This window comes from Symphodus melops, assembly GCF_947650265.1.
Source record: "Symphodus melops genome assembly, chromosome: 11".
In the NCBI taxonomy this organism is placed as follows: domain Eukaryota; kingdom Metazoa; phylum Chordata; class Actinopteri; order Labriformes; family Labridae; genus Symphodus; species Symphodus melops.
The window spans coordinates 1604596-1629772 of NC_136701.1; the positions used below are offsets into that span (position 1 = coordinate 1604596).

General features: G+C 43.3%; 1 protein-coding gene across 4 annotated transcripts; it reads right to left on the reverse strand.

Annotated features, from left to right (window-relative positions):
• Nucleotides 1-561: 561 nt before the first annotated feature.
• On the reverse strand, nt 562-24809 carry gdpd5a (glycerophosphodiester phosphodiesterase domain containing 5a). Of its 4 annotated transcripts, none has more exons than XM_079356302.1 (16): nt 24423-24809; nt 17315-17490; nt 12239-12342; nt 12042-12135; nt 11350-11409; nt 11140-11238; nt 10912-11005; nt 10600-10745; nt 8029-8111; nt 7679-7829; nt 7102-7323; nt 6706-6851; nt 4799-4946; nt 4363-4445; nt 2166-2278; nt 562-1401 (listed from the first exon to the last, which is right to left on the reverse strand). In XM_079356302.1, the coding sequence occupies exons 2-16, from the start codon at nt 17429-17431 to the stop codon at nt 1310-1312; spliced, it is 1752 nt and encodes a 583-aa protein (XP_079212428.1). In that variant the 5' UTR covers nt 17432-17490; nt 24423-24809; the 3' UTR covers nt 562-1309. The 4 variants fall into 4 exon arrangements, with proteins under 4 accessions (XP_079212428.1, XP_079212425.1, XP_079212426.1 ...); XM_079356299.1 differs by having other exon boundaries at nt 7093-7323; XM_079356300.1 differs by lacking the exon at nt 24423-24809 and adding an exon at nt 24321-24382 and having other exon boundaries at nt 7093-7323.
• Nucleotides 24810-25177: the final 368 nt, after the last annotated feature.

Consider the following 25177-nt stretch of genomic DNA (forward strand, 5'->3'; position numbering starts at 1 on the left):
ATAAAAAGTTGTTCACAGAGAGGACTTTTATTGGACAGCTGACGCAGCTAAAAGAAAAGATGTCAATTGAAAATGTTTATTCCTATTTATATTTAATATATTCAAAAAGGGGGGAAACATGATTAAACAAAAAGGCAGCCGTGTGAAAGTCGAAAGAGCATCTTTAAATCTACACAATAAATCAGTCATGGCATGACAGAGAAGAGGCAGAGATTAAAGATTAAAACATTGACCACAACAGTACTCTGAAATCCCCCAATCCACACACGCACGCACACACACACACACACACACACAGTTTTTACATTTGCCCTTATCTTTGTCACACCAATGAGAACAAAAAAAGACAGTCACATATAATATAAATGCAAAAGTAAAACATGTAAAAGATGTCCAAAAAAAGAAATAAAACCAGCTGATATTTACATCCGTAAAAGATACAGAACGACACACAGCTGATTTCATCTGTTGTGAAACGACAGTGACCTACAACAAAAACCTACTTTTACTCTTTGAAATGCCAAAGTTATTATTTTGTCATAAATCAGATTTTTTTAAATGTTTTATTCTTAAAGTTTTTTTTTGTTGTTTTTTTTTCTTTTATTATGGTTCATACATGATCCAAGTCCAGGTTTATTATCTAACAACATCCAGTCTTATAGACAGGACAAGAGTTCCTTCTGCTACATGCTAAATGCTACATGCTAACTATCTGAAGAGAACAACGATAGTAACAAAACACCTTTAAAGGTTTGTGGTAAACGTTCATGTTGAATGTGTCCGAGACGAGCGGTCTCAAGGCATGAGGAAAAACTTTTAAAAAATGGAGTCAAAAATATGCAAATCATGAGAAAAGGTGGAGGAAAGACTTGAAATGTTGCGGAGGAGTCAAGAGTGACAAATATATTATTGTTGAAGATGCTTCTTTTTGAGGAATTTCAAATTAAATATAGAGATGAAAAAAATATGAAACTTCTGCCTTTGATTTATTTTTTCACAAAATGTCACTCAAGCACATTTAATGTAGTTCTGATGTCGTTTATGATCATCACGTCCCTTTGCATGTCTTCGTCTTATCTTAGAAAAATCACACACACACACTAACATCAGACACGTGTGATATCAAACGTGCACAAAAGCAAGTGATGATATACGTCTTTTAAAAACGGACGAGTCAGCAGGGCGAGCTGAGGAAACGCTCTTTGTCCACGTCCACGCCGTTTCCCTTTCACAGCCTGCCGACGTGCATGTCACTGCCCTCTGTCCACAAATCAACATCTGTAATCCAGATGCAGCCGTGGAGACGTGCTCATCGGCTGATGTTGCTGCGAGAATATCTCGCGTGGCCGTTTTCGGGATACAGCGAGAGCTCCTCTGAACTGCCCAGTCCATTGTTGATATCTGAAAGAGACGACAGATCACTGTTTCAATGACGCCGAAACGGAAGCTAATAAAGATGATGAATTTCATTGATTTAGCTGGAAACGGTTCAGCACGTTCACAGTGGCATAAAGACACCAGAACATCCCGTCTCTGTGTCAAAGGAGGACGTTTGAATGGAAAACTTTGGCACCTCCAAGTGGTGGAATCAGGAACTGCAACCACACTGAACTCCAATGATTTTTTTTTTTTTTTAAGGATTCATTTAAAGTCACACAGCTCAGATATCTGCAGAGATAATATTTATGAACGCAGTCAAAGTGCATCAGATCACAACACTGTCCATTACTGCTGACATAATATTACACAATGTCTCTTCTCTCCTCCTTAAAGAGCACCAGGTGAATCGGTCAGATTTCAACCAATTTAAAAAAAAAAAAAGTAATGAAGAACATCAAGTATAAGAGAGTGAGGGGAGAAGCTGAGGAAAGAGAAGAGGAGAGGACACGAGGAAGAAGGAGCCCAGAGGAGGGAGTAGGAGGAAAGAGAAGAGGAGGCGTAAATCATCATCATCTGCGAGGTGAGTCGACTCTTCGCTCCGAATGAGGTGCGCTGATTTGAGGACGATGCATGAAGTGGGATTTATTACTTTCCAGAAGTTGCACATACTTGCTCCCGCCGTGCGAAATAAGACAAATCTCTAAGAAGAGAAATATTTTTCTTTTCCTCATGGCTGGATGTGTGTCTGATTATGTTTTCAGGCGTGAATGTAGAGATGGCTGCACCTGAGAATATGAGCTTCTCCTTCATGGCGTTCACTTCCCGACTGGTCCGACGTGTCACAGCGCTCAGCATGATCTGCTCGGGGTTATAGTTCTGCATCCCGCTCATCTTCCACCTGTAACAGCACACAAAGACCGTGAGAAACAAGCACATGGAGGTGACTGATTCGGCGCCCCTTTAACATACGAGTCAGTCGCCGCATCAAAGAACTAAACGGCTTTATGTGTGTTCGCTGATCCAAAGAAAAGGTCCTGCAGATCCGAGCATCGAGGTAAAGATCCTGCAGGATTGATTCAAATCACAGTCGCTTCCCAACACCAGGATTTTTCTTTGCGTATTAAAATCAAACTGCTTTTTTCTTCCGGTGCTCTGAATCGTCGATTTTCATGAGATAATAGTGACCTTATAAAATTTATTTTCTCTTCTAATAAAAGCAGACATTCGTGAGGGGGCTCAGTCGAGTGGAGGACTATTAGCCTCTGTACACGGGGCGCACAGACGAGCGTGTGATGTCATCAGGTGGGTACGACTTTGGACTCTTTAAAAGTGAACGGACACGTTGAAAGACGCAGCAGTGTCTTTCTTTTTCGTCGCCATGACGACAGGGAGACGAGAATCAGCGGTGAGAAATAAGCGCATAAAAGTCTCGAATCACAGACCTGAATAAATCACAATCAACATGTGAATACTGACAGCTCTAGTTGTAATTTGACATCTAATAAACAAGTCTTTATTAAGTCTCGTATCTGTGGGTCCAAGTCTTCTTCATTCAAAAATATATTTTCAGATTTATCAGAATCCAAATGAGTTCCCTGATATTTATTTTGACCCTCTAAGGAGCTTTTTTTGTTCTTACCTTTTCTAAACAGATCAAACTGTTTGTTTGCAGATCAGTGAAAATGACACGAGCACGCTAACAGTGTTGATACACTTCAGTGGAAAGCACAGAGGTACACAAGAAGTAAACAAGTACAGTGTAAGAGAGGAAGGAAACAGCCTCGGGGTGTCGGTCAGAAAAAAAGACACGAGGAGGAGGAGGAGGAGGAGGAAGAGGAGGACAGACGAGGAGGCAGGAACAAAGGCCAGAGCAGTGGCAGCAGTTACCTGATCATATGATAGCTGACAGACGCCGGGGGCAGCGGAGGAAGGTTGCATGCAGATCAGGCAGAGCACAGGACAGAGTGAATGTGAAGGGAGAGAGAGAGAGAGAGAGAGAGAGAGAGAGAGAGAGAGAGAGAAAGGACACGGAGAGGTTATAGCACAGAGGAGAGACATGATGACAAAAGACACGAGGAGTGAAGAAAATAATACAAAGAAAGAAAAAAAAAAGAGCAGGATGAGCAGAATGAAAATGTCAGAGTAAAAAGCAGCAGAGTGAATAAGAACAGCTCAGACTCAGAGACCAGCACAGCAACTTATTACTGTTTTTCTACGAGACATTAAAGGTCACACACTCCCCCTTTTTTTATCAACCAGTTTAAATACATGACTTATAAGAGCTCCCCAGAACATGTCTCTAAATCCACTCTGATCCTGTATCTGATCATGTCTATAAACCCCTCTATTTCAGCCCTGCTCAGAACAGGCTGTTTCTGTGTCTGTAGCTTTAAATATGTAAATGAGCTGTGTCTGGCCACGCCCCCTCTCTGGAAGGGCTCGGGTGTACTCGCTGCTTTCTGGCTCCATGTCCTATTGTTTACGGTGAGAAGGCAGACTCAGAGGGCAGAACAAACACCTAGCTGTGGGAGTGTCACCCACCTGGGGGGAGGGGCTACTGCCCTTTGTGATGTCATGAAGGGAAAAATCTCCAAACGGCCTGTTTGAGCACACATTTTCTGAAAAGAGGAGCAGGCTAACGATGGAGAGGATGGACTTTTCTCATCATTTGGGGGGTTTGTAGATGGAATAAGGACACGCACAAAACACAGTAAAGTGATGTATAAATATTCAAAATTCAAAACTTTACGCTTGCAAAGACGAGACAAAGATTTTCTGCAAGGATCATGCCACCTTAAATCATATCGTTTGGAGACGCCCAGCTCTTACACTGCCTGTTGTAGCATACAAACAGTTTCCCTTGTGTTCAGATAATTAATAATAATTAAAAATATATCATGCTCTTTATGTGAGTTATGATATTTTCTTCGTGTGACAGATGCTCATACGTTCGGGGCGTGTGATCCACACGGTGCGACTTACTTCTGATAACCAAAGATCCCGAAGACGACGGCGAGGGAGACCAGATCGGAAGTGATCCAGATGAAGTAGTACGCGTAGTGGCTCTGCAAGACAACAGACAGAGGAAGAGTTCAAACCAGCAGAGGTCAGGATTCAGACTCTAATGCTTTCCAGCCCTGCTCTTTGCCCTTCTTCTTTAAATGCGTCTCAGATTGTTTCCCATGATCCTCCTTTCCTCTGAACCCACGCTGAGCCAAAGTCTGCCACTGAGCGCCCTCGTTTTTCTCGGCGTCCTTGCCCTCGAGTCTCGCTGAGCCCTCGTCAGTCTCTGTCCTCTCTCCTGCTGTCCTCTCGTCTCGCTGCCTGACCTTGTCTGCGTCTGAGTGTGTGTCAGAGTGTGTGTGTGTGTGTGTGTGTGTGTGTGTGTGTTGTCAGATTAGAGAGGAAAACTGTTTACCATGAGCCAGATGGGGTAAGGCACCTTTCGGAGGACTTGGGGGGCATCAGAGGACACAGAAGGCACCCCGCTGCACCACAGCAGAGAGTAGAGCCAGGGCTCGTTCACCGGGTACACGGTCACGCTCACGTTATTGGCCAGATACTCCCTGAGGAGAGCAAACACAGACGTCAACTCATCGCCTCTTACTCCTTTCACACTGAACAAACGTATTCACTGTCAAAAGCTACTGTTCAGGTAAAAGCCCCAAAATAAATCTAAAATACAAAAAAAAAAAGAGTAATGGTTTGTTTTATCTGTACTGCATGGACGAAGGTTTCTCACAAACAGCGAAACATCAAAGATTTCATTGACGTTACTGTCGTGCGACGTGTTGAACTGTATGACGAAATGTCTCTGATATTTGTTCTGTGCTTCTTTGACCTTCCTTCGCTGCACCTGGGAGCAGAACAACCTCCCCGTTCTGTCTGTATCTGCAGACACGACCAGGAGCAGTTCCTCCCTTCCTTTAGTTTCAGATTTATTCGTCTTTTCCTGCTTTCAGTTTGGTACCGACTTCTTTATGTTGCTTGTTTTTCTTTTGCACTCCTCTCAGCAGTTTAACACGACTGGATATGAATTCTGCGGTTACTTCACTTGTTGCCGAGTCAAACACCTGCGCAGGTCTTTTGCCGTGCATTTGAGGTGTTTGACCACCAGAGGGAGCGCTGTCGTACTGAAAGACAAAACTCCAACGGTGGTTAAATAATAAAGAAGAATAATATAACGTCTGTCCTCCCCTTTCTGGTTCCTGTTCCAGAAGCTTCCGGCTCATCCTGCAGTTTTTAATAAGCTTAATGTCTGTTTTTTTTCTTTCCTCTAGCTACAGGTGAAATTCCTGCATATTTACATGGATGCAGTTTGCTCCTGTGTTGACAGAAGTGCACTGACCTCACCCAACAAATACATGAAATGAAAAGTGATTCAGCATGCTGACTTTTAACAGACTCATGATTTCCGTCGCTCATGTCGATTTGTGGGTTTTATTTCAGACAGTTCAGTGGGTAGAGCCAGAAATGGGGGGAACGGCGTGCTGGAAAGGAGCCCCTGGCCTGACGTGAACCCGGGCTCCCCGCCCTGATGGGGCGCGCACACTAAACCAGTAGGCTCCCAGTGGCCCATTAAGGATTTATTCATTCATTTGAAATAATTTGGCTCCAAGAAAACTTGGCAGGATCTGGATAATCACCAAGCGAGCCAAACATTTTCCTGCACACTTTACGTCTTCATCACATCGCACCACACGCTCTATGTTATGAACATTACACACATACATGACACGTCTCCTCTCTCGGTTCTGCTGTCCGATAAAGGTGGACTGACTGACTCGCTCTCTCTCCAACGTTTGACTTCTTTCAAACCCTTTGTTATTTTATTCCAGGAGCAGCTGAGGTAGCCTCGAGCGTCCATCCTGCAGAGTCTCCGTCCACCATCGAGGAGCGGAGGAGAAGACGGCTCCCTTCCTTCTAACTCCACGTTGCACGAGTGCGTTTAACCTCTCCACTGAACTCTTAAACACCCAAACCGAAGCGGGCCGCGGCGCCATCCTATGGACATTTATCAGACGTCACACATTCCCTCCAGAGACACGAGAAGGTAAACTTTTTTTTTCCCACATATGCTGCAAGAGTGACAAACATCTCTGCTTTGGAAACATGATTTAATGATCTGCTTTGATTGGAGGGGATCGGACTTGTACCGTAGTCACACGTTCATTTCCCACAAAATAAGAATCCACACGACTTCAACCGAGGCGTTAAGAAGAGACAGGAGGTCACGTTCGTCTTCTTTCTAAAAACATGATTTCAGACAGTGTTTGGAGCAGCTGATTGGTCCCCTTCATGATCGTCCCCCAGCTCCGCTCTTACTCTATGTCTTTGTGGTGGGCCTGGCTGTAGTGGAGGTTCAGGCTGGTGATTCCTCTCTGCCTTATCTCTTTGATGGACAGCTTCTCGTTTGCACCCTGCTGCAGCCCGCGCACCCTCCCCCTGTCCGTGTCGGGGGTCCACGTCACCTGGCACAAACACATGTGACAAAGAGAAAGACCCGGATCAGACAGAAGACCGTGTGTGCTTCTTATTGAGACATGATACAAGAGCCTGGGAGGAAGGTGCTGCTTGTTGAACTGTAAATGTCAATGTGATGACTGTAAATAATATCTTTGTGAAGAGTATTTATACAAAACAAGAGCAGGGGGGGGGCAATTCTTCAAGCAACACCTTTAAATAATCAAAGTATTATTATGGTCGACCTACAGTCCTCACCCTCTTCTGGGAGATCCCTGCTTTCTGCACGGCCCACAGCGTGTCCATGAACCAGCTGCGATGGCGGGGGTGCTCTGGCGGAGGCCTGCGTATGTCGAGGAGGGCGGAGCTGTTGGCCCTGGACGCCAGACGCAGCATGTCCACCAGGCTGCAGACTGACTGGTTGGCTATTCTGACGCGATCCCTCTCGGTCAGTGTTTTTACTGTCCAGTAGGGGTCGCTCTGGAAGCAGAAAAACAGACCCATGAGACACCCAATGATGCTTATTACACAACAGGAAGTGCAGCAATCTGATTGGACAATAGGCATTTCATTAGCATCACTGGGACTGTATCACTTCAACACAGGAGCTCTGCACACTTTTAATGAACATTACAGCCAAAGCTGATATCTCTGAATCACACAGCAGAGCAGATGTGTTCTCTGCATGACCAAAGAATAAACATGCACGCATCACAAAACAGCAGCCTGTGAACTGTTGTGATGGAGGAGCAGAATTGTGAAGTTTTTCTCCGTCGTCTGTGACAGATGTATAAATATGTGAGGATGAGTTTAGCTGAAGTGTATTTCACTTTACCTCCAAGAACCAATGTCCTGCATTCAGATGTCGGATCTCTGTCCAGTTGAAGGAGGAGGCGTCGTCGTGCTGTCTGGATGGATAAACTTTGCTGATGTCTGTGGTTCGTCTGAAGGTGTTGTCACGCAGGAGGAAGGGGACGCCATCCACACTGCGAGAGAAAACGTGGTCAAGCAAGGTTTGCAAAAAAAACACACAGCTACTGATTCAATGAGAAAACGTGGAGGCAGAAGCTGCTAATATTCACAAGTCATTTTTTATAGCGGCGTACAATCTTAAACACAATATTTTCATGGATCAGATAAGAGCAGGTAGAAATCAAACGTTCGGGTTAGCGTGTTTGAAAGAACCTGATGCTGACGTCGGCCTCCAGGGAGCTGGCTCCGTGCTGCAGCGCTCGGTTAAACGACACCATGGTGTTCTCTGGAGCCAGCTGCGCCACCGAGGAGAGAAAGAAGAGGAGGGTCAGTCTTTTCAGGACGAGGGAAACAACTACAGAGTTAGACAACAAAATCTTTCCTGTTTTTGTTGGTGATGTGCTACATGTAAACATGTGACATTCTCTTGTGACAAATTTCTCCAAAGGGAGACAATCAAAGCAACTAACTAACTAGGTAACTAGCGAACTAACTAACTACCTAGGCAACTAGCTAACTGACTAACTAGGTAACTAGGTAGCTAACTAACTAACTAGCCAACTAACTAACTACCTAGACAACTAGCTAACTAGGTAACTAGCTAACTAACTCACTAACTAACTAAGTAATTAACTAGGTAACTAACTAGCTAACTAACTACCTAGGCAACTAGCTAATTAACTAACTAACTAGGCAACTAACTAGCTAGGTAACTAGCTAACTAACTAACTAAGTGATTAACTAGGTAAATAACTAACTAGGTAACTAACTAACTAACTAGCTAACTAACTAACTAGGCAACTAACTAGATAACTAACTAACTAGGTAATTGACTAACCAACTAACTAGGTAACTAGCTAACTAACTAACTAGGTAGGTAACTGACTAACTAAGTAAGCAAGTAAGTAACTAACTATTTAACTAGCTAACTAACTAGGTAATTGACTAGCTAACTAACTAGGTAACTAGCTAACTAACTCACTAACTAACTAAGTAATTAACTATCTAACTAACTAGGTAACTAACTAACTAGGTAACTGACTGACTAACTAACTAACTTACATAGTAACTAACTAACTAACGAACTAACTATCTAACTAACTAAGTAAGTAACTAACTATCTGTATAAATAGAGAAGGATCAGCTTCCAGCCACATACTGTATCAGGGATGTGATAAATAGACATTTTATAATCACGATTCTTGTTGCACATTTAAAACAACTTTGGTTGATCAAAGTTGTGTAGAAGTAAAAATAAACTCTATGAAAATAATAAAAGTGAAACACAATAAAAATACAAGAATAATAAGAGTGTGAATAAAAATGTCACCATGTCAAGCTCAGCTTGTATTAAAAGCCAGAGCAGAGAGGTGAGTTAGGCTTAGGGAGCAGTTCTCATATTTACAGGTAGACTGATCCACAGAGCAGCCACATTAAAAGCTCTGTCACGTCGGGTTTTTTCCCGGCAACCCTTTCTAAAGAACATAAAGCCAGAATCCGGCAGTTTCTCTCCCAAGCCAATGCAGAGACTCTTATCCACGCTTTCATCACCTGCAGGATTGATTCCTGCAATGCGCTTCTCTCTGGTCAAGACTTCTGACGAAGAACCAGAAAGAGAGCACTCTATTGTTTCATTGGTTTTTACACTCTCTCTTTCTCTCACTTATTTATCCCATTTGCTTTGAACTTATGAGCCTTCTCCAGCCCTCAGGTCTTCTGGATGTGGTCTTTTAATTGTTCCAAACTAAAAGCTACGATGAGGCATCTTTTATGAAAACAGTCCCGGCACTTTGGAACAGTTTATTACCTGGAGACCTGAGGGCAGAACATGATGTGAACAGTTTGAACAACCTTTTTAGTTTTAGCTTTTAGCAGAATCTCTTTTTAGTTTTATTACATTTTTATCCTCCAGTGTTTCCTCGTTGAAGAATTGATTGAGAGTTGTTGGTTGGTGAGTTGAGTTGGGTGCGGTGGTGGAGCTGTATTGTTGCCGTTTGATTTATTATTTTGTAAAAGCACTTTGAGATTCATTATTGTACGAAAAGTGCTTTAAAAATAGAGTTTGACAGTCTGATTTGATTTTTTTTTAAAAAGACAAAAAGTGACAAATCATTTACTTCAAATTTCTACATTTTTCTGACTTAATTAGGATCAAAACTTCAAATGTTTTAATGAGAGGTTTTAATGTGTGTGTGTGTGTGTGTGTGTGTGTGTGAGAGAGAGAGAACACAGCTCTGAACATCTCTTGTACATTCATATTTGTTTACAGCCAGTCATCTGGAACAGTGTTTGCTCGGCCGGCTGTGAAATGAGAGTTCACCGCGTTGTCGACTCTCACGCTCACTGAGCCTGATAACAGCAGACTCATGTTGAGAGTCCGTCCAACCCTCTGCTGTGTCACACACACACACACACACACACACACACACACACACACACACCCACACACACACACACACACACTAAAAACTACGACGCAAAAAACAATGACCTGGTCTTCCTGTCTCTTTGTCAGCGTGTTTGTCTAATGTTTGCTCGTTACGTTCGATGTTTCCTCCTGACTCAAAACGTGCCAAACCGTGTCAACTGAAATCACGCCGCCATTATTGAAGACTTTGGATTACGTCTATGGTGCAAAATTGGAAGTTATGTTTGTGTCACGCTTTAAAATGAATGCCAGGTGTAAACGTGGCACCTGGCAGGTCCAGGAAGTGACGAGCTCTGACCGCAGAATACGTGATTTGTTCAATCTTTTATCTGGTGAAATCAGACGGTGACACTCACCATGGGAGCTCCCCGTCGACCGATGACGTCGGGTCGATGTGAGAGGCTGTGGCGGTCCATGATGCAGGGGCAGGTGAAGGTGAGCGGAGCCAGATACAGAGCCAGCAGGACGAGGGCGTAGATCAGCAGCACCATCACCTGGAAAGCTGAGAGAGAGAGAGAGAGAGAGAGAGAGAGAGAGAGAGAGAGAGAGAGAGAGAGAGAGAGAGAGAGAGAGAGGAAAAACCAAAGATGACACTGACAGTGACTTCAACAGGAAATCAGCCATGGTAATAACACGGGTCATAACATGAGATTCAGGTGAGGACTTACTGGATCTCTCTCTGCGGACCACATACCCAGCTACCAACCAGCTGATGGCTGTGACTGTTGTCAGGGCTCCGAGGTGAAGGAAAGGTGCTGTGGCCTGAATACAAGAACACAAGAGTGGAAGGCACATGAACGCATGAACCCCTAAACACATCTGGATCAGACTCATTTCACACCTTTAAACGGCACCGTTATCGAGCCAAACGTCAAAACAGCGATTGTGATTCTGACCTGCAGTGACACGAGAAGGATGTCCCACTCATCTGCCCACAGGTCGTCAACAGAGATGATGCCAGAGATGGTGGTGAGCAGCGTGGCCAACACGCCGATCTGCAGGGAGAGGGACGGACGGGCGATGATGTTCAAAAGTGTCTCAGAGAGGCCGACGCATTTAAAAAAACAAAAAAACATCTGAGATGTAATAGATGTAAATCACAGCACCTTGTGAACCCAGTAGAGGTTCAGCTGCTGGCCCAGAGAGATGTGGGAAAGAGCTAACATCTGGAACAAGAGGGAAGATCAATGAGTCATATTGTCCTGTAGCTGGACATTATTGAAGGTCCCATATTCTTCTTTTTCTGTGTTTTCCAGCTGGCACATCCACGTGCAAAAATTCAACGTCTGCACTAACGCGGCTTCTCCTACCTCTTCCTGTTGGCAGTAGTAATAATTTAACGCATGGTCCCTCGCCCCCCCCTGCGTTGTAAATGTGTGTTGTGACATCACAAGACAAAGACGTCACTGATCCAAGCCCATTGGCTCGTTGTAGCCAATGGGCTGGAATGCTACAGTCAGTCTGAGAGGCACAAGCTCTCCTCAGACTGACCAAATTTGGTAAAAGGGGGCGGGACATATCGAGAACAAAGCCGAACGACTGACCAATTATAAGAGAGCAGATCGGCTGATCAGTCAGATCAGACTTGGCACATGTGGGGACCCTGAGTGTGAAGGATTCAGAGTGTTAGAAACAGAAGATGAGAGAGGCTGCGTGGAGCGACAGCACATGAAAACACTTTATTCAAACATTAGTGATCGTGAACGAACTTAAATAGACACATAAAATAAATAAAACCTAAAAAAGGGCAGAATATGGGACCTTTACGATCTGTAAGGTGTTTGAAACAGACTGTTACCAGTAAGAAAGTGATGTAACTTAATCCTATGGTGGAGGACGCCAGGAGTGGGATGGTCTCATCGCTCCATTCTCCAGAGTGGTTATACACCGACCTGGAGTCACAACAACAACAACAACAACAACAAAACGCCCGTTTGTGTGGCTGCTTCATATTTTTTAAGGTGCTCGTCTTTATCAGTTAAATGTCTGACTCACATGTTGAACTCATTGATGTCATTTTGAGCCACCAGCCAGAAGTAAGCCCAGAAGAGCAGCAGGAGGAAAGAGCTGCACAGGAGGATGAACCATGTACACTCCCACTGCGAAGAAGAGCCAAAAACACACACGAGGAAAACGTTTCAGAGGAGGGGAAATAAATATTAAATCAGTCTGATTACACAAACAACAGAGTGCAACTGATTATGTATTTATTTAGATTGATAGATGGGTATTTTTAAAGGGTGTTTGTCCAAAGTACTCGTCAACAGGCAGGATATTAGCAGCGAGAGATGCAGTTTAAGGATAGAGCAGTGGAAGTGATTTTTTTTTAATCTGATCATGCAGATAAATGAAAACTGACAACACATCTCCACCTCCTTCTGTAGAACGAAAGGTGAAGCCAAAATACCCTCTAATGGATGCTAACATATTGCTAATGGATGCTAACATATTGCTAAGGGATGCTAACATATTGCCAATGGATGCTAACATAATGCTAATGATGCTAACATATTGCTAAGGGATGCTAACATATTACTAATAGATGCTAACATATTGCTAAGGGATGCTAGCATATTGCTAATGGATGCTAACATATTGCTAAGGGATGCAAACATATTGCTAATGGATGCTAACGTATTGCTAATGGATGCTAACACATTGCTAAGGGATGCTAACATATTGCGCAACTGAGGCCATTTTTTGCCTAGATTAAAAAGACAACATCCCTCACAGCAGAACAGACACTCACGGTGACGCAGAGCTCAAAGACTCTCATTTGTCATTTTCTCTCAGAGTGTTAGAATTCTTTTTTATCATGATCCACACTTCAAAGATTTCAGAAAAAATGATGAATTAGATGTAAAACAAACAATAATAACTGAACAAATGTTTGAGAAAAACTCAATTTTCTACTTTTTCCTTTGCAGTTTGATAAATGTCCAATCAGGGAATACGGAGGAGGCGGAGCTTTATGACCTTTGCTGCAGCCCGTCAGTGGGAAGAGCCGTGAATATTTCAGCTACATTTTTGGGGAGCTTTCATGTCATCCATCTTTTCATACAGTTGTTATGTCAGAGGGCTGCTTTTATGAAAATAACCTGATCAGAGAGTCTTCAACATGACTAACATTATGCTCGGCTGTGATGCTCCACGACACAAAACATTCTTCTTGAAAAAACACGTTTTTGCTGAAGATGGCGGTGCGCACAGGCGCTGCAGTTCGTAGCTCTCCAACTACACGCCACCTCTACGTGATTTTTTTCTTCTTTTTAGTTGGTTATAGTGTTTTGTAAATGTGCATATTTTTGATATGGCATCTACAGGATTGAACGTATTTCGATGTACTTGTACAGTGATCTTATCTTACATGCTGCACGGAAAAGTAATAATATAATAAAACATTTGTATTTGTAAAGCACTTCATATTTTTCAATCTCAAAGTGCTACAGGATAAAAGAATAGTTAAAAACACATAAAAAACACATAAAAAAACGAAGAGAAGGCTTTCCTAAAAATAATAAAAAGGACCCTACAGCAGGTTTTTAACCCTTCCCTGGTCCCTCCTGCCATGTGGGCCAAAGGTACAGAGGTGAGCTTGAGCAGCAGTCAAGGACTCTTCCCCTCAGTAGTTAACAGGATAAGAAGCTAATGCTCTGTGCGGGGGAGTGAAGGGTATGATAGGCCAGGCCACACAAACTGATGAGCATTGATCAGCTTTGCAGCGCAGCGTGCCTGGACTCAACATTTCCAGCAGCTTATGTAAGCGGCTCCGTGATAATGAGATGTGTGCAGGTAAAGAGCAAATGGCTGCACTGATGAGGCAGCTGAGGCCACACAGCCAGGTTTGATATCAGTGCTAACCTGAAGGAACAGGAGAGTAGAAAGCAGATGTATTTAAAGCATTAGTGGCTCTTTCAGACTGATTTAAAGTTCAGATGAGCGTGCACAGATATGATGCACTTAGCGAGAGTTTAATATGATTTATGCATCAAACAACAATGGAAACATTGTTCAAGTAAGAGTCACATTTCAAGTTGAATCACATGTGATTTATTTTACTTTTCAAAATGATGGATTTCATATGAATTACTCTGCCATGTTTCATATTGTCTTAAAGATTTACTGCATTGTAGTTCTTATTCTTAGCAGGCTTTCGTCGGAGAAACACAAGTTCACTATATATTTATTCAAGAAATTTCCCATTTTAATTTTTTTCCCCCTTTTGTTTTCAGACTAATTCTTTGACCTTTTTTCCCTTCGTCTGTCTTTGTTCGTCCTCCATGATGAAAGCGGTCGTTCGGTAGATTAGGACGCAGGAAGCAGTGAGCTGTCAGGTCAGTGAAAGGTGGTGACCGGCAGCTTAAGTTGGCTCCGGGTGAGAAAATGATGATGATGAGGAGAAGCCTGCTTCTCAGAAAGTCCTGCTCCTTTTAGCAAAGAATTTAACACATGACACTTCCTGTTCTGTTTCGAGCAGCAGGAGGATTTGACATCGAGTACTGCAAGCAGAAATATCAAAGTCTCTGGAAATGTATCAGCAAAGTTTGATGTGTTATCAAAGTCTAGAGTCTCATTAATCAATTACAAAAAAAAAAAAGAGTCCTAAGCATCTATCCATCCATCCATTCCACTTCAGCTAATCCAGGGTGGGTCCATCTGGTCAGCCTCTCTTGGGGGGATTCCAAGGAAAGATGGTACAGGGTCATTCCATCCGGAGGGGTCCAATGTTAGAAATCTGCCCCACCTGATCCGCTCAGATTATGATGAAATTTGGTATACAAGTTCATACTGGGCTGAAATGAACATGTGCAAATGTTTTGCTCTGTAGGTGGTATAATTCCTGAGATACAGTATTCCCATTCCCCCCCCCCCCCCACAAACAATAGACTGGCATGTTCAGGAGGCCTTCACTCTTTTCTTTGTAGTGCTGAAAATGAAAACTCCCATCCACATTTTCCCAAGGATTTCAAACATGAAATTGTTGTTGGCCCAGAAAATTTCATGGAAATCTGAGATGGTGAGGTGGGGAGCGTTGGACCACCTGCCACCTCCTGGGACTCTTCCCACGTGGATGAGACCAGAACACCTCCATCCTAACAAGTGGACCAAATCGCCTCGCCTGGCTCCTTTTTCGATGGAGGAGAAGGAGCTGCGTCTCTCCTCCGAGCTCCCTCTGGACGTTTTATCCCCTCAACCTATCTGTAAGGCTGAGCTCATTACGGACGCTTGTATCCCTGATGTGTGTTTGACACTCGCAGCATGTTTCCATTGTTTTAGGTTATCACACTCGTTTGTGATTTTGTATCGTCTCTGAATCTGCATCTTGTCTGCTGACTGTTCGGGTCACTGCAGCATTAAAAATCAGAAACATTCTTGCATGAAACTCAAAAATCATCAAAATCGAAGACACTTTACTGAACGTTACTCAGAAAACTAGAAACACACATTTTGTAGTAAATGGAAATATTTAAAATGCTTTATAGGACTAAAAAGGGATTTTTGAGATATGGAGGTGGAGATTTTCCAAACTATCCACAGCTTAAAATTCAATGTGGGGATCCCCTCATTACAACATGTAATCCAGAACAGAGCAGAGCTGAAGAGATGAAGAGCTGCGTCTGTTTGTCTCATCGTATCGGGAGTTGAGTGAATCGTTACATCTCGAGCTTTCAGTCCACATTTTTTGGCCTCCAGAAACGTCTTCATAGTTTTAGAAACTTTTGGAATCGTCTTCCTCCTTTTTTTTAAACCTCAGGACCTATGAACTATTTCAGCTGCTCAAATCTCATTTGGAGTCCCAGCTTCAGAGAAGGTACCGTGACGGTGCGAAAGACGACAAAAAAAAAAAAAAAAAAAAGAAGGTGCCCATGGTTTGGAGTTTTGAATATTTCCTCTTCCATCCAAAGTGGAGATGTTTTTCTGACCTCTAACACTTTTGGGTTCACGTCTTGACCTTTCACCTTGACACCCAGCTTGTGTCTCACTTCCTTTGTTGTCTGAAGCTTTGCAGCTAGTTCAGATTTGATCATCTGAAAACATAACCAGCTCTCTCTCTCTCTCTGTTCTGTGAGTCCCCTCAGTGTGTTTGTTTGATTCTGGGTCCAGAGAACCTTTTCTCACATGAAGAGAAAAAGACAGTGCTGGTGATCACATGACGGTGAAATGTAAACAAATGGATCGTCTTCAAGTTCATCGGATGGATTTTGTGAACTCCTGAGTCCCTCGTCTTATCAGTTCTTCTCCTGAACACGGAAAAGTTGTAACGTTTCCAACACTGAATCTCACCCAGCATTAAAAAAGCACTGTGTGCATGTGTGACTACATGGACACACAAACAGAGACAGAGACAGAGAGAGAGAGAGAGAGAGAGAGAGAGAGAGAGAGAGACTTTTGTGTCTTCTCTCGGTGCCAGGATCACACATTCAGTAAAAAGCCTAATTTAGGGCCCAGTCTCCGACTCTTTGTGATGAAGAAGACGTCCAGCTGCAGTTGCTGCGGCTGCACAGCGGGTATCAAACACAGCTGGGCGTCTGGCTCGGCGTTACACAGACAAACACTGTGCGCATTCTGTCTCTCTTGATCTAAATGGGACGATCATTTTGACCTCGGTCACTCGGGGCCGGTTTGGAACTCGCTCAGGAATTCAGTCAGGACGGGGATGACTCCAACTTTTGTCGTGTTTGACGGAAATCTTCCTCATTTAAAAAACATTCATTTGTTGGACGGCAGCAGCTCAGTCTGTATGGACTTGGGTTAGGAACCCCGAGGGTGCCTTTGAGCAAGGCACTTGTGCACTCCCTGTGTAGCAGCCCAGCCCCATTATTGCACGTCTACAGGTCCTGTTTGTGCGCGTGTGTGTGTGTGTGTGTGTGTGTGTGTGACCCATGAGTGTGAGAAGCATGTGGAAGACACAGTTTCCTCTCAGGGACGAATAAAGTTAGAAAAAAAAATTAAAATAAAATAATCCTGCCTCATTCAGCTTCCTGTTCAATTATTCCATCATTTTAAAGTTCTTACATCTTTAATGCCACCCAAGTGTCCCACGCGATAATGAAGAAAGTGAAGTCTTACCCTGGAGCTGTCGTCTTGGGAGCGCTGGTAGCGTTTCCAGCGGCAACCATAGACCCCGGTGACAAAGGACAGAAAGACCTGCTTCTCATAGACCTGTAAGGGTTGGTGCTTCACCATGCTCCTTCAGCCTCAACGCTCCACCAGTCTGATAACATCCCACACAGGACTGGGAAACCCTGCAGGAGAGGAGAGGCAGAAGGAGAAGACCTGAAACATGCCATTACACTGAGCATCACGTCGTGTGTTTTTCACACAAACACTGACAACATGTTTGGAGTTGCATCAACACGCTGTGGTGAGTCACGTCTGAGAGTGACGCGATGACCTGATGCATGTCTTTTGACGTCAGGGTTACTTTAAGGACTGTCGACGTGCAGCTGGAATCATCCGTGGACAGGAAGTGATGCAGAGAGAGAGCGGCATTATGAAGAGAGTCTGTGCGTTGCCATAGCGACCGCTGCTGCCGGGCCCTCAGTGAAAAAAAGCTCGTTGCCTCGGCTGCAGGTGAAAAAATGTGCCGGCACAGAAGGTGGTGCTCCTCGTGGCGCTCTGGAAGACGACGGCGTTGTGGCTTTCTTTTTCTCTGACTAAACGGCGGAGCTGACAGGAACTATGTGGATGATTGAGCACACCTCTGTGTGTGTGTGAGTGTGTGTGTGTGTGTGTGTGTGTGTGTGTTTGAGAGTGTGTAACCTGCAGTGTTATTTTTAATGTCTGAAAACACAGACTGAGGACGCGTCCTCTGGTGGTTGACAGATTATAAAACAGCACTTGTTTTTGACGTGCTATGATGTCATTGCAAATCCATCCATTACGATTGGCTGCTCGTTCGTTCTTCCATCACTCACCTCAGGAAATCCAACTTTTCTGCAAGTTAAATATTATTACAACAATTTGATGACTTTTTTTTTTTTTTTTTTTTTTTTTTAAATCTGTGCTGACTCTGGGGTGACGCGATACATCGGCCCTCATCGAATGCCTCCTGTCCAATCAAATTACTCGAATGGAGCGACTATGATTTATGATCAACAGGCAGCTGCAAGTTCAGCTTTTTTTTTTTTAACGAGATTGTGTGAGGCTCTCATCCAAACACACCGACTTCATGGCAAATGTTTTTTTTTTAAAAACGACTTTTTGATCCAATGAGATGATGGTATGAAACTCAGCGTGACCTGAGGAGGAACATTAGAACTGTTACACAAACGTTTACAATGTTCTTCAGGAGAAATGTTTGTTTGAGGTGAAGGCCTGTGTGTACAGCTAACAGTCAGTCTACAGCAGCAGGAGGGTCAGGTGTCACTTTAAACGAGCAGCAACAAAAGCTTGCGCTCCACATCCGTAAAAAAAATAAAAATAAAAATTCTGACCTGTGAATTTCAGTTTCCTGTTGCAAACAGTTTAAAATGTGTTGCTTTGTTATAAAGGGAGTAAATGGGTGTTTGGTGTTTTAAATTGATGAGGCTGTCATGGCCGTGAGCTGTATAAAGTTTTTGTCTGGTGTTGACAAGTCAAAGCTTTTCAATCATGGAAATGAAAATTGTTAATTTACCACTAAAAAAACAAACAAACAAAAGCTAACGAGCCCTGTCGAAGAAAACAAAGAAACGTCTTCCCGTACTGGATCTTCCTCTTATCCCTCGTAGCGACACGTCAGAACCCCGAGGTCAGCTCCTCAGACAGCTGACCCCAAAAGACTCCAAGGTCACCTCTCGTTTCTCACCTGGACTCGGCTAAGTCCTGAAGCTAAGTCCTGTGTTTGTGCTCATCTCACTGCCGCCAGCTCTTACAGCATCAATGAATCAATAAAACAAAGCTGATTAAAAGCGAGGACAAAGAGCTCCACGTTGGACGCTGACGTCAGATAAGGGAGAGCGCCAGACTTCTTCTTCTACTGGGACTAAGGCCTGAGGAGACGGCAGCCTCAGAGATGAGTCAGCTGATCAGTCACCTTCCAAAGGTGAAGACCAGCCTCATGTACCCGAGTCCAGGACAACCTGTGAGCCGCGCCGGGTCACTTCTGTCAACACGACCTCGGTTTATGTGAAGCAGCGATGACTGCAACACTGCTCCACTATCAGCGCCATTCAAACTGCTAACCTACCGTCTGGAGCCCAGAACTGGTGAATGGCGTTGTAGGGTTTTTTTTAAGTCACCTTGTGTGTCTTTGTTTTCTCAGAGAAGGGAGAGGAAGAGACTCGGGTTCAATCTGAACAAACCAGAAGGTTTAATAAAATGAGGAGATACAATGCAGATACAGACGACTCGCAGGACGACTAAAACCAGAGGATGGACAACGAATGTTCTTTCCATCTCACTCATTTTTTATTTTTTTTTCTCCTCTAATCCCCCCATGGGGCTGCCAAGGCCTGTTGCGTGAGTGTGTGTCTGCTTTTATATATATGTTGTTTTGTTACCTGCCAAAGGGACTGCAGATGTAAATTAGCCTCAGGCTAACTCTGGCGCAATGCATCAAATGGTTCCCTTTATGGTTTTTATTGCACGTTGTCCCTCACAAATAAAGCTGAAATTGAGATGATATATTTGTAGTAAGGAGACTCCTCCACGTCAGACGTGGGGACATGATCGTGTTTTAGTGTCTGATAAACAAAGTGTCCTTGTAGTGTTGCACCTGGAGAAGACAGAACAGAGTCTGTGCTGCAAGTTTAGATCAAAAAGAAAGAAGGTCTAAGATAACAGCTTTAACAGTGCACTCATTTATAATCATTATATAATGATTAAAGTAATAGTGCCGCCACACTGCAGGTCAGCCGTTCACACACTGATGGCAGTGAAGTATCCATCAGCATTAAATAATCAATTACACGTTCACACAATGCCGACGGAGCAGCCGGAGCGACTCCAGGTGAAGTGCCTTGCCCAAGGACACATCAGACATGTAGCTGCAGGAGCTGGGGATCGAACCCCCGACCTTCCCGTTGAGAGACGGCTGATTCAATCAAAGCTTTGAAACATGCACAAAAAACACACTACATGTGGTTTGTTAATTGCAGCAAAAATCAGGGAAAGAAAAACATATTGAAACAGTATTTTCCAAAATCTGTGAGTCGTCATAAACGCTGCCTGGGACGAGGCTGCGTTGCCTTCACCAAACAGAAACCCAGCTGATCTTAAACCTTCGACATGGTCTCTTATCTCTCTGAAAAAGGCCGCCATGAGCAGCAATTTCCTGCTCAGATTCGAGTAGATTAGAGCCCCAAAACAAACTGGCTCCTTTGTCCTTATCGCCGAGCAGACACATGACAACACTGGGCCAAGCGGGCCTCGCTGCGTCTCTTCTGTGAGGTTTAAAATCTGCAGCACCGAATAACACCAACGACTGCATCACAGGCCGGTTTAAAGGTAAACAGGTCACGCTTTAGCTCCGTGACGCTAACTTACAAAAAACATCATTCTGCAGCAGGTCGAGCATCTGTTCAGTGATCTTTATTTCCACTGAATGAGCATGTTGGACACATCAAAGACCTGATGCTTTCATAAAATGCAAATATATTGTGAATAATTCTTACCCCCAAAAAAAAGAGTACTGCTTTGTCCTCTAATAATATAATCATCATTTATTGATTTAAATCCTCAGAAAACACTTTGAGGGAGAACCAACTCATTTGCAATGGAGCCGAGGTACAAAGAGACAGATTCTAAAACAGGACGTGCAAGTCAGAAAATACAATATATAGACATAAAATAGAGTAAAAGTAATAAATAACAATACAATTAAAAACATTAAAAGCAAAAACAGCCAATTAAATCAGAAATTAAAAAATATGCCGTGTGATTGGATAGAACAGGACAACCGTGTAAATCACTTTTAGTTAACGTTGACTCCTGATATCTTTCCCATCATGTGATCAAAGTCGTGAGATGATCAGTTTTAGTTCATGTTCATCCGAATGCCAACAAACCTGAGATGCTTAATTCGCCTCTTTGAACTGTTTGATGAGGAATACTTCAAATTACATTTAAACAAAATCCCAAACACAACAAAACGCCCAAACATCAAAGTTTGAAGTGAAACCTGCTGCAGAATGCTTCAGCTGTGCATCCAGCTCTTCTCAGACGATCTCCACACAACAACCTTCAAAGACAGGAAGTTGTTACGCGTCGACCTTTCACTCCTGACATTACAAGAAGAGAACTCCTGCGCCTGACGGAGACTTTCTGTAAGGTCAGACATGTTGGCCCTGACGGACTCAAACAGAGGATCTTATTCCAGTGAGGTGGCAACCTTTTCACTCAAGAGACTGAAGCCTCGACCAGCCGCCCCAATAATCTTGACTATGAAACATTTAGACAATTTTTTTTTTTTTTTTGAAAAACATGCAAAAGGTAGAAGACAGCATGCACAGTTTTTACTGGAGTCAAGAAAATACCCACAATCCATAGCGGGCGATACTGCTTCTAACTTTAGTTTTTTCTGCAACTAATAAGAGTTGCAATTTCTTCCATCTATCTCAGTTCATATTGCCCCCCCCCCCCCCCCCCCAAAAAAAATGGCCTTAAACTAACCTGTCTCATTACAGTTTAATCTCAGCTCACGTTCCCCATCAGTGGGTGACCAATCAAAACGCTTGGTGAATTCTGCCTCAGCCATGCATCGCCTCAAAATGTGCAATGACAGTAGGAAACCTCCTTAATGGGGCCCACTCACTCTGATTAACCTGCTAAGTGTTGCATTCATTATTGCTGTGAAAATAATTAGAAATGCTAATTGCAGGGGCCCCCAGTGAAGGTTTGCATCGGCCCCAACAGACCTTAGAAGCGTGGTCACGTGGTCACCTCAGCGGTGCCTTCTTGTCTCTTGATTGGTCACGTAGCATTTCAGATGCATCATGTGACATGAGAGAAGCATGGTGTAGTTAAGCACAGCTGATCCTGAGAAAGCAAAAGTTGGGTTTCATGCATGAGCTGCAAAGATCTAAAATGCCTCAACTCAAAGTTGACAGAGTCATGACAAAGACACGTGACAAAGAGAAGCACGTGCAAACAACAGCTTCCTCCCTGGCGCTGATTTGTTCTTCATTTGGTGCCTGATCTGTTGTAATGTTAATAAAGCGACACGATGCACGATCCAGAGTCTATATATATATATATATATATATATATATATATATAGACTTCGTGCGTTCCCTTGCTTGACTTCCTGTCCGGGTTGATCGGCTCTATCCAGCTTGATTTGTACGTGCAGAGAAAATAGACTTGGCGCGTATTTTGGAGCGGAGCAGACGGACGACAGCGCGCGCGCGTATCCGGCGGAAACCGACCAGTAAGAGGTTTAAATGAGCTTCTGGGGAGATTTCAAGAAACAAGAATCTCGTTAATTCTGACAAACAGAGCAGATTTTATTTCTACAGTCGGATGCTTTACCCTTCTGTCATTTATATGACATGATTATAGTCTGTAATATACCCTGATTCAACAACAAAGGTGAGAAAGACACAAAGGATCTGTCATGGCTGAGTTTACCAACAACATGTGCAGCTTTGAGGAGACGCCAGCTCTCCAAATGTTCCCCCAGGTTCACCCTGAGCGGACTCCCTCTCAGCTGGCTGCTCCCTCACATTCAGCTGAAGGGACCTAACCTCTCTCCTCATCTCCTTCCTCACCTGCTACCAGACGCATCCTGCTCCCTGCCAACACTCCTCCAGTCTGCAGACACTCTGTGAGTCCAGGTAAAGTTATAGCTACATGCCCATTGAACAATAACACAGTAATCCACTAAGTCTGGGCCAATCAGTGCCACAGAGCCTCTGCCACATTAGTCTATTATTAGCCTTTTATCTCGGTCACTGGCGCCTGTTTCCAGGCTGCCGTTGTTCGTGAAATTTAAATATGTATGCTTTAATAGAACCCTTAATCTTTTAGTGAATTTGTCCAAAAATAGAGTTTCCATTACTGCCCCTCGCTCAGTCCCGGGGGGGGGGGGGGGGGGGGGGGGACGAGACCGACACTCTGCACTTCATCGGCCAAGCATCCTTAAAGGTGATTTGAGTCTGGCACAGAGTGCGCGTCACGCTGCAGGAAAGTCCAGGCGCAGATAAACATGGAAAGTACTGGAAGGATAGGTCTTTTATTAATCAGATGTTGGGGGGCAAAAGGATGGACCAATGAGATGAAAGCTTCTTTGAACAGACGTGTTTCTTTTCAGTGCAGGACTGAGCTTTCTTTGGCATCGTTTATAGAAGCAGCTTTAGCAACACATCTGCAAGTGTGAGCTACCTCACCAGCTCAGTGTCCACAGACCTCCAGGAAGAAGAAGAAGGGGACAACCTCTGGTGAAAAGAAGAAAAGGAAAGACCACATACCAGCAGGGGATGGCTTCATAGCTCCAAAAAAAGAGAGAGAGGATTTTACCTCATCTCTTAGTCACAATGGAAACATCAAACTTTTACTGCATGAGCAAACCCACAAAAACATGCATGATGAGATTCTGCACAAAATGAATTATTCTATCTCCTAATTTTAACGGCTTTTTTATTATTCCAAAAAGATGAACTTTGCTTGAAGCTTTGGCAATATTTTTTAATTATTATTATTTATTTATTTTTACAGCAAATGTTCAGTCAAAAAAGCCAATGAATGGAATCCACTGATTGAGTCATTGTTTAAATGTACTTCAGAACATTATATATATTGAGCCTGGTCTTGTTACCTGCTCTTTTGTTAATGTTAACAGACAAACAGTAAGGTCCTGTTTGTAAAGTGTCTCGAGGTAACACCTGTTATGAATTAACGCTATACAAATACTGATTGATTGATTGATTGAATATCGGCCGTCATGTTGCTCTCAGGTTGTTCCCACTCATTGTGCAGCAGGTGTCACACAGGCAGCTCAATACAGAGAAACACTCAACACACACTCTTCTGTTGCTTTGTATATTAATGCCTGCGTGGGGAACATTACAAAACATCACGTGACTGAAAAGACAAGTAATTGTCCAACAACAACAACAACAACATAAACCCAGAGAAAACAAATCACTTAACTCACTTCCACCTGTTAATCACAGCAGATAACTCAGAGCCGGGTGACAGCTCCTCAGATTATATGAAGATAATCCGGCAAAGTGCGCACACACACACATTCCCTCACCTCCACGGCAGCCTCTGGATCCTGGATGATGGAGAAGAAACGACAAGTTGCTCTCTGTTAGTCAACAATATCCATGCACGTAGACATACCGTCTCCTCTCCACTGTCCTGATAATTGATCAAAGTCTTTAAAGTAAGTTTGCGCGGCCGTAAGAGACGCAGCAGAGGCGCACACTCAATTTACCGCGACTGCGTAAAGTCCGGATACACGGCACAACTTTGACGTGTTTTAGATGATAAATATCCAAATACAACACAGGACAATTTCCCCTTGAGCCGAGACAATCCTCCAGTGTTCACAGAAGAGTTAAAATCTGTAATCCTCTGACACCGGGAGGGAGGAGCTGTGAATAACGCTGTAAAAAAGAGACACTCGCTCCCAGCAGACTTGAGCAGGGTGAACTTCTTATAGTGTGACACAAACAAGAGCTGCTGTGACACACTTCACATTTACCTACCATTAATAAAGCTTTTCATGAAACACTGAAACATTTATGAACCACAACTAAGTTTTGTCTAAAATTAGAAGAAAAAAAAATACTGAACCCCCAAAAATGTGAGAATTTCACATATTTTTTTAGATTTCCAGAAAAACATTTTCTTTTTTTTCTTTTTTTTTTACCTGTTTTTGCATTTGACTTTCATGTTATTGTTTTAATTTCTTTCTTTTTTTCCCTTTAAAAAAAAAAAAAAAAAGCAACAGTTGTTTTAAAGGATTTAAAACACTATTATTTATTTATTCTTCTTAACAAATGT

Excerpts from the sequence above, each read along its gene's own strand:
- gdpd5a (XM_079356299.1), bottom strand. The coding sequence starts at position 17,431 with ATGGTGAAGCACCAACCCTTACAGGTCTATGAGAAGCAGGTCTTTCTG. Across the intron at positions 11,410-12,041 it reads GTTACATCACTTTCTTACTG|ATGTTAGCTCTTTCCCACAT; the intron begins GTAACAGTCTGT and ends CTCTTGTTCCAG. Across the intron at positions 10,746-10,911 it reads GGTCCGCAGAGAGAGATCCA|CTTTCCAGGTGATGGTGCTG; the intron begins GTAAGTCCTCAC and ends TCTCTCTCTCAG.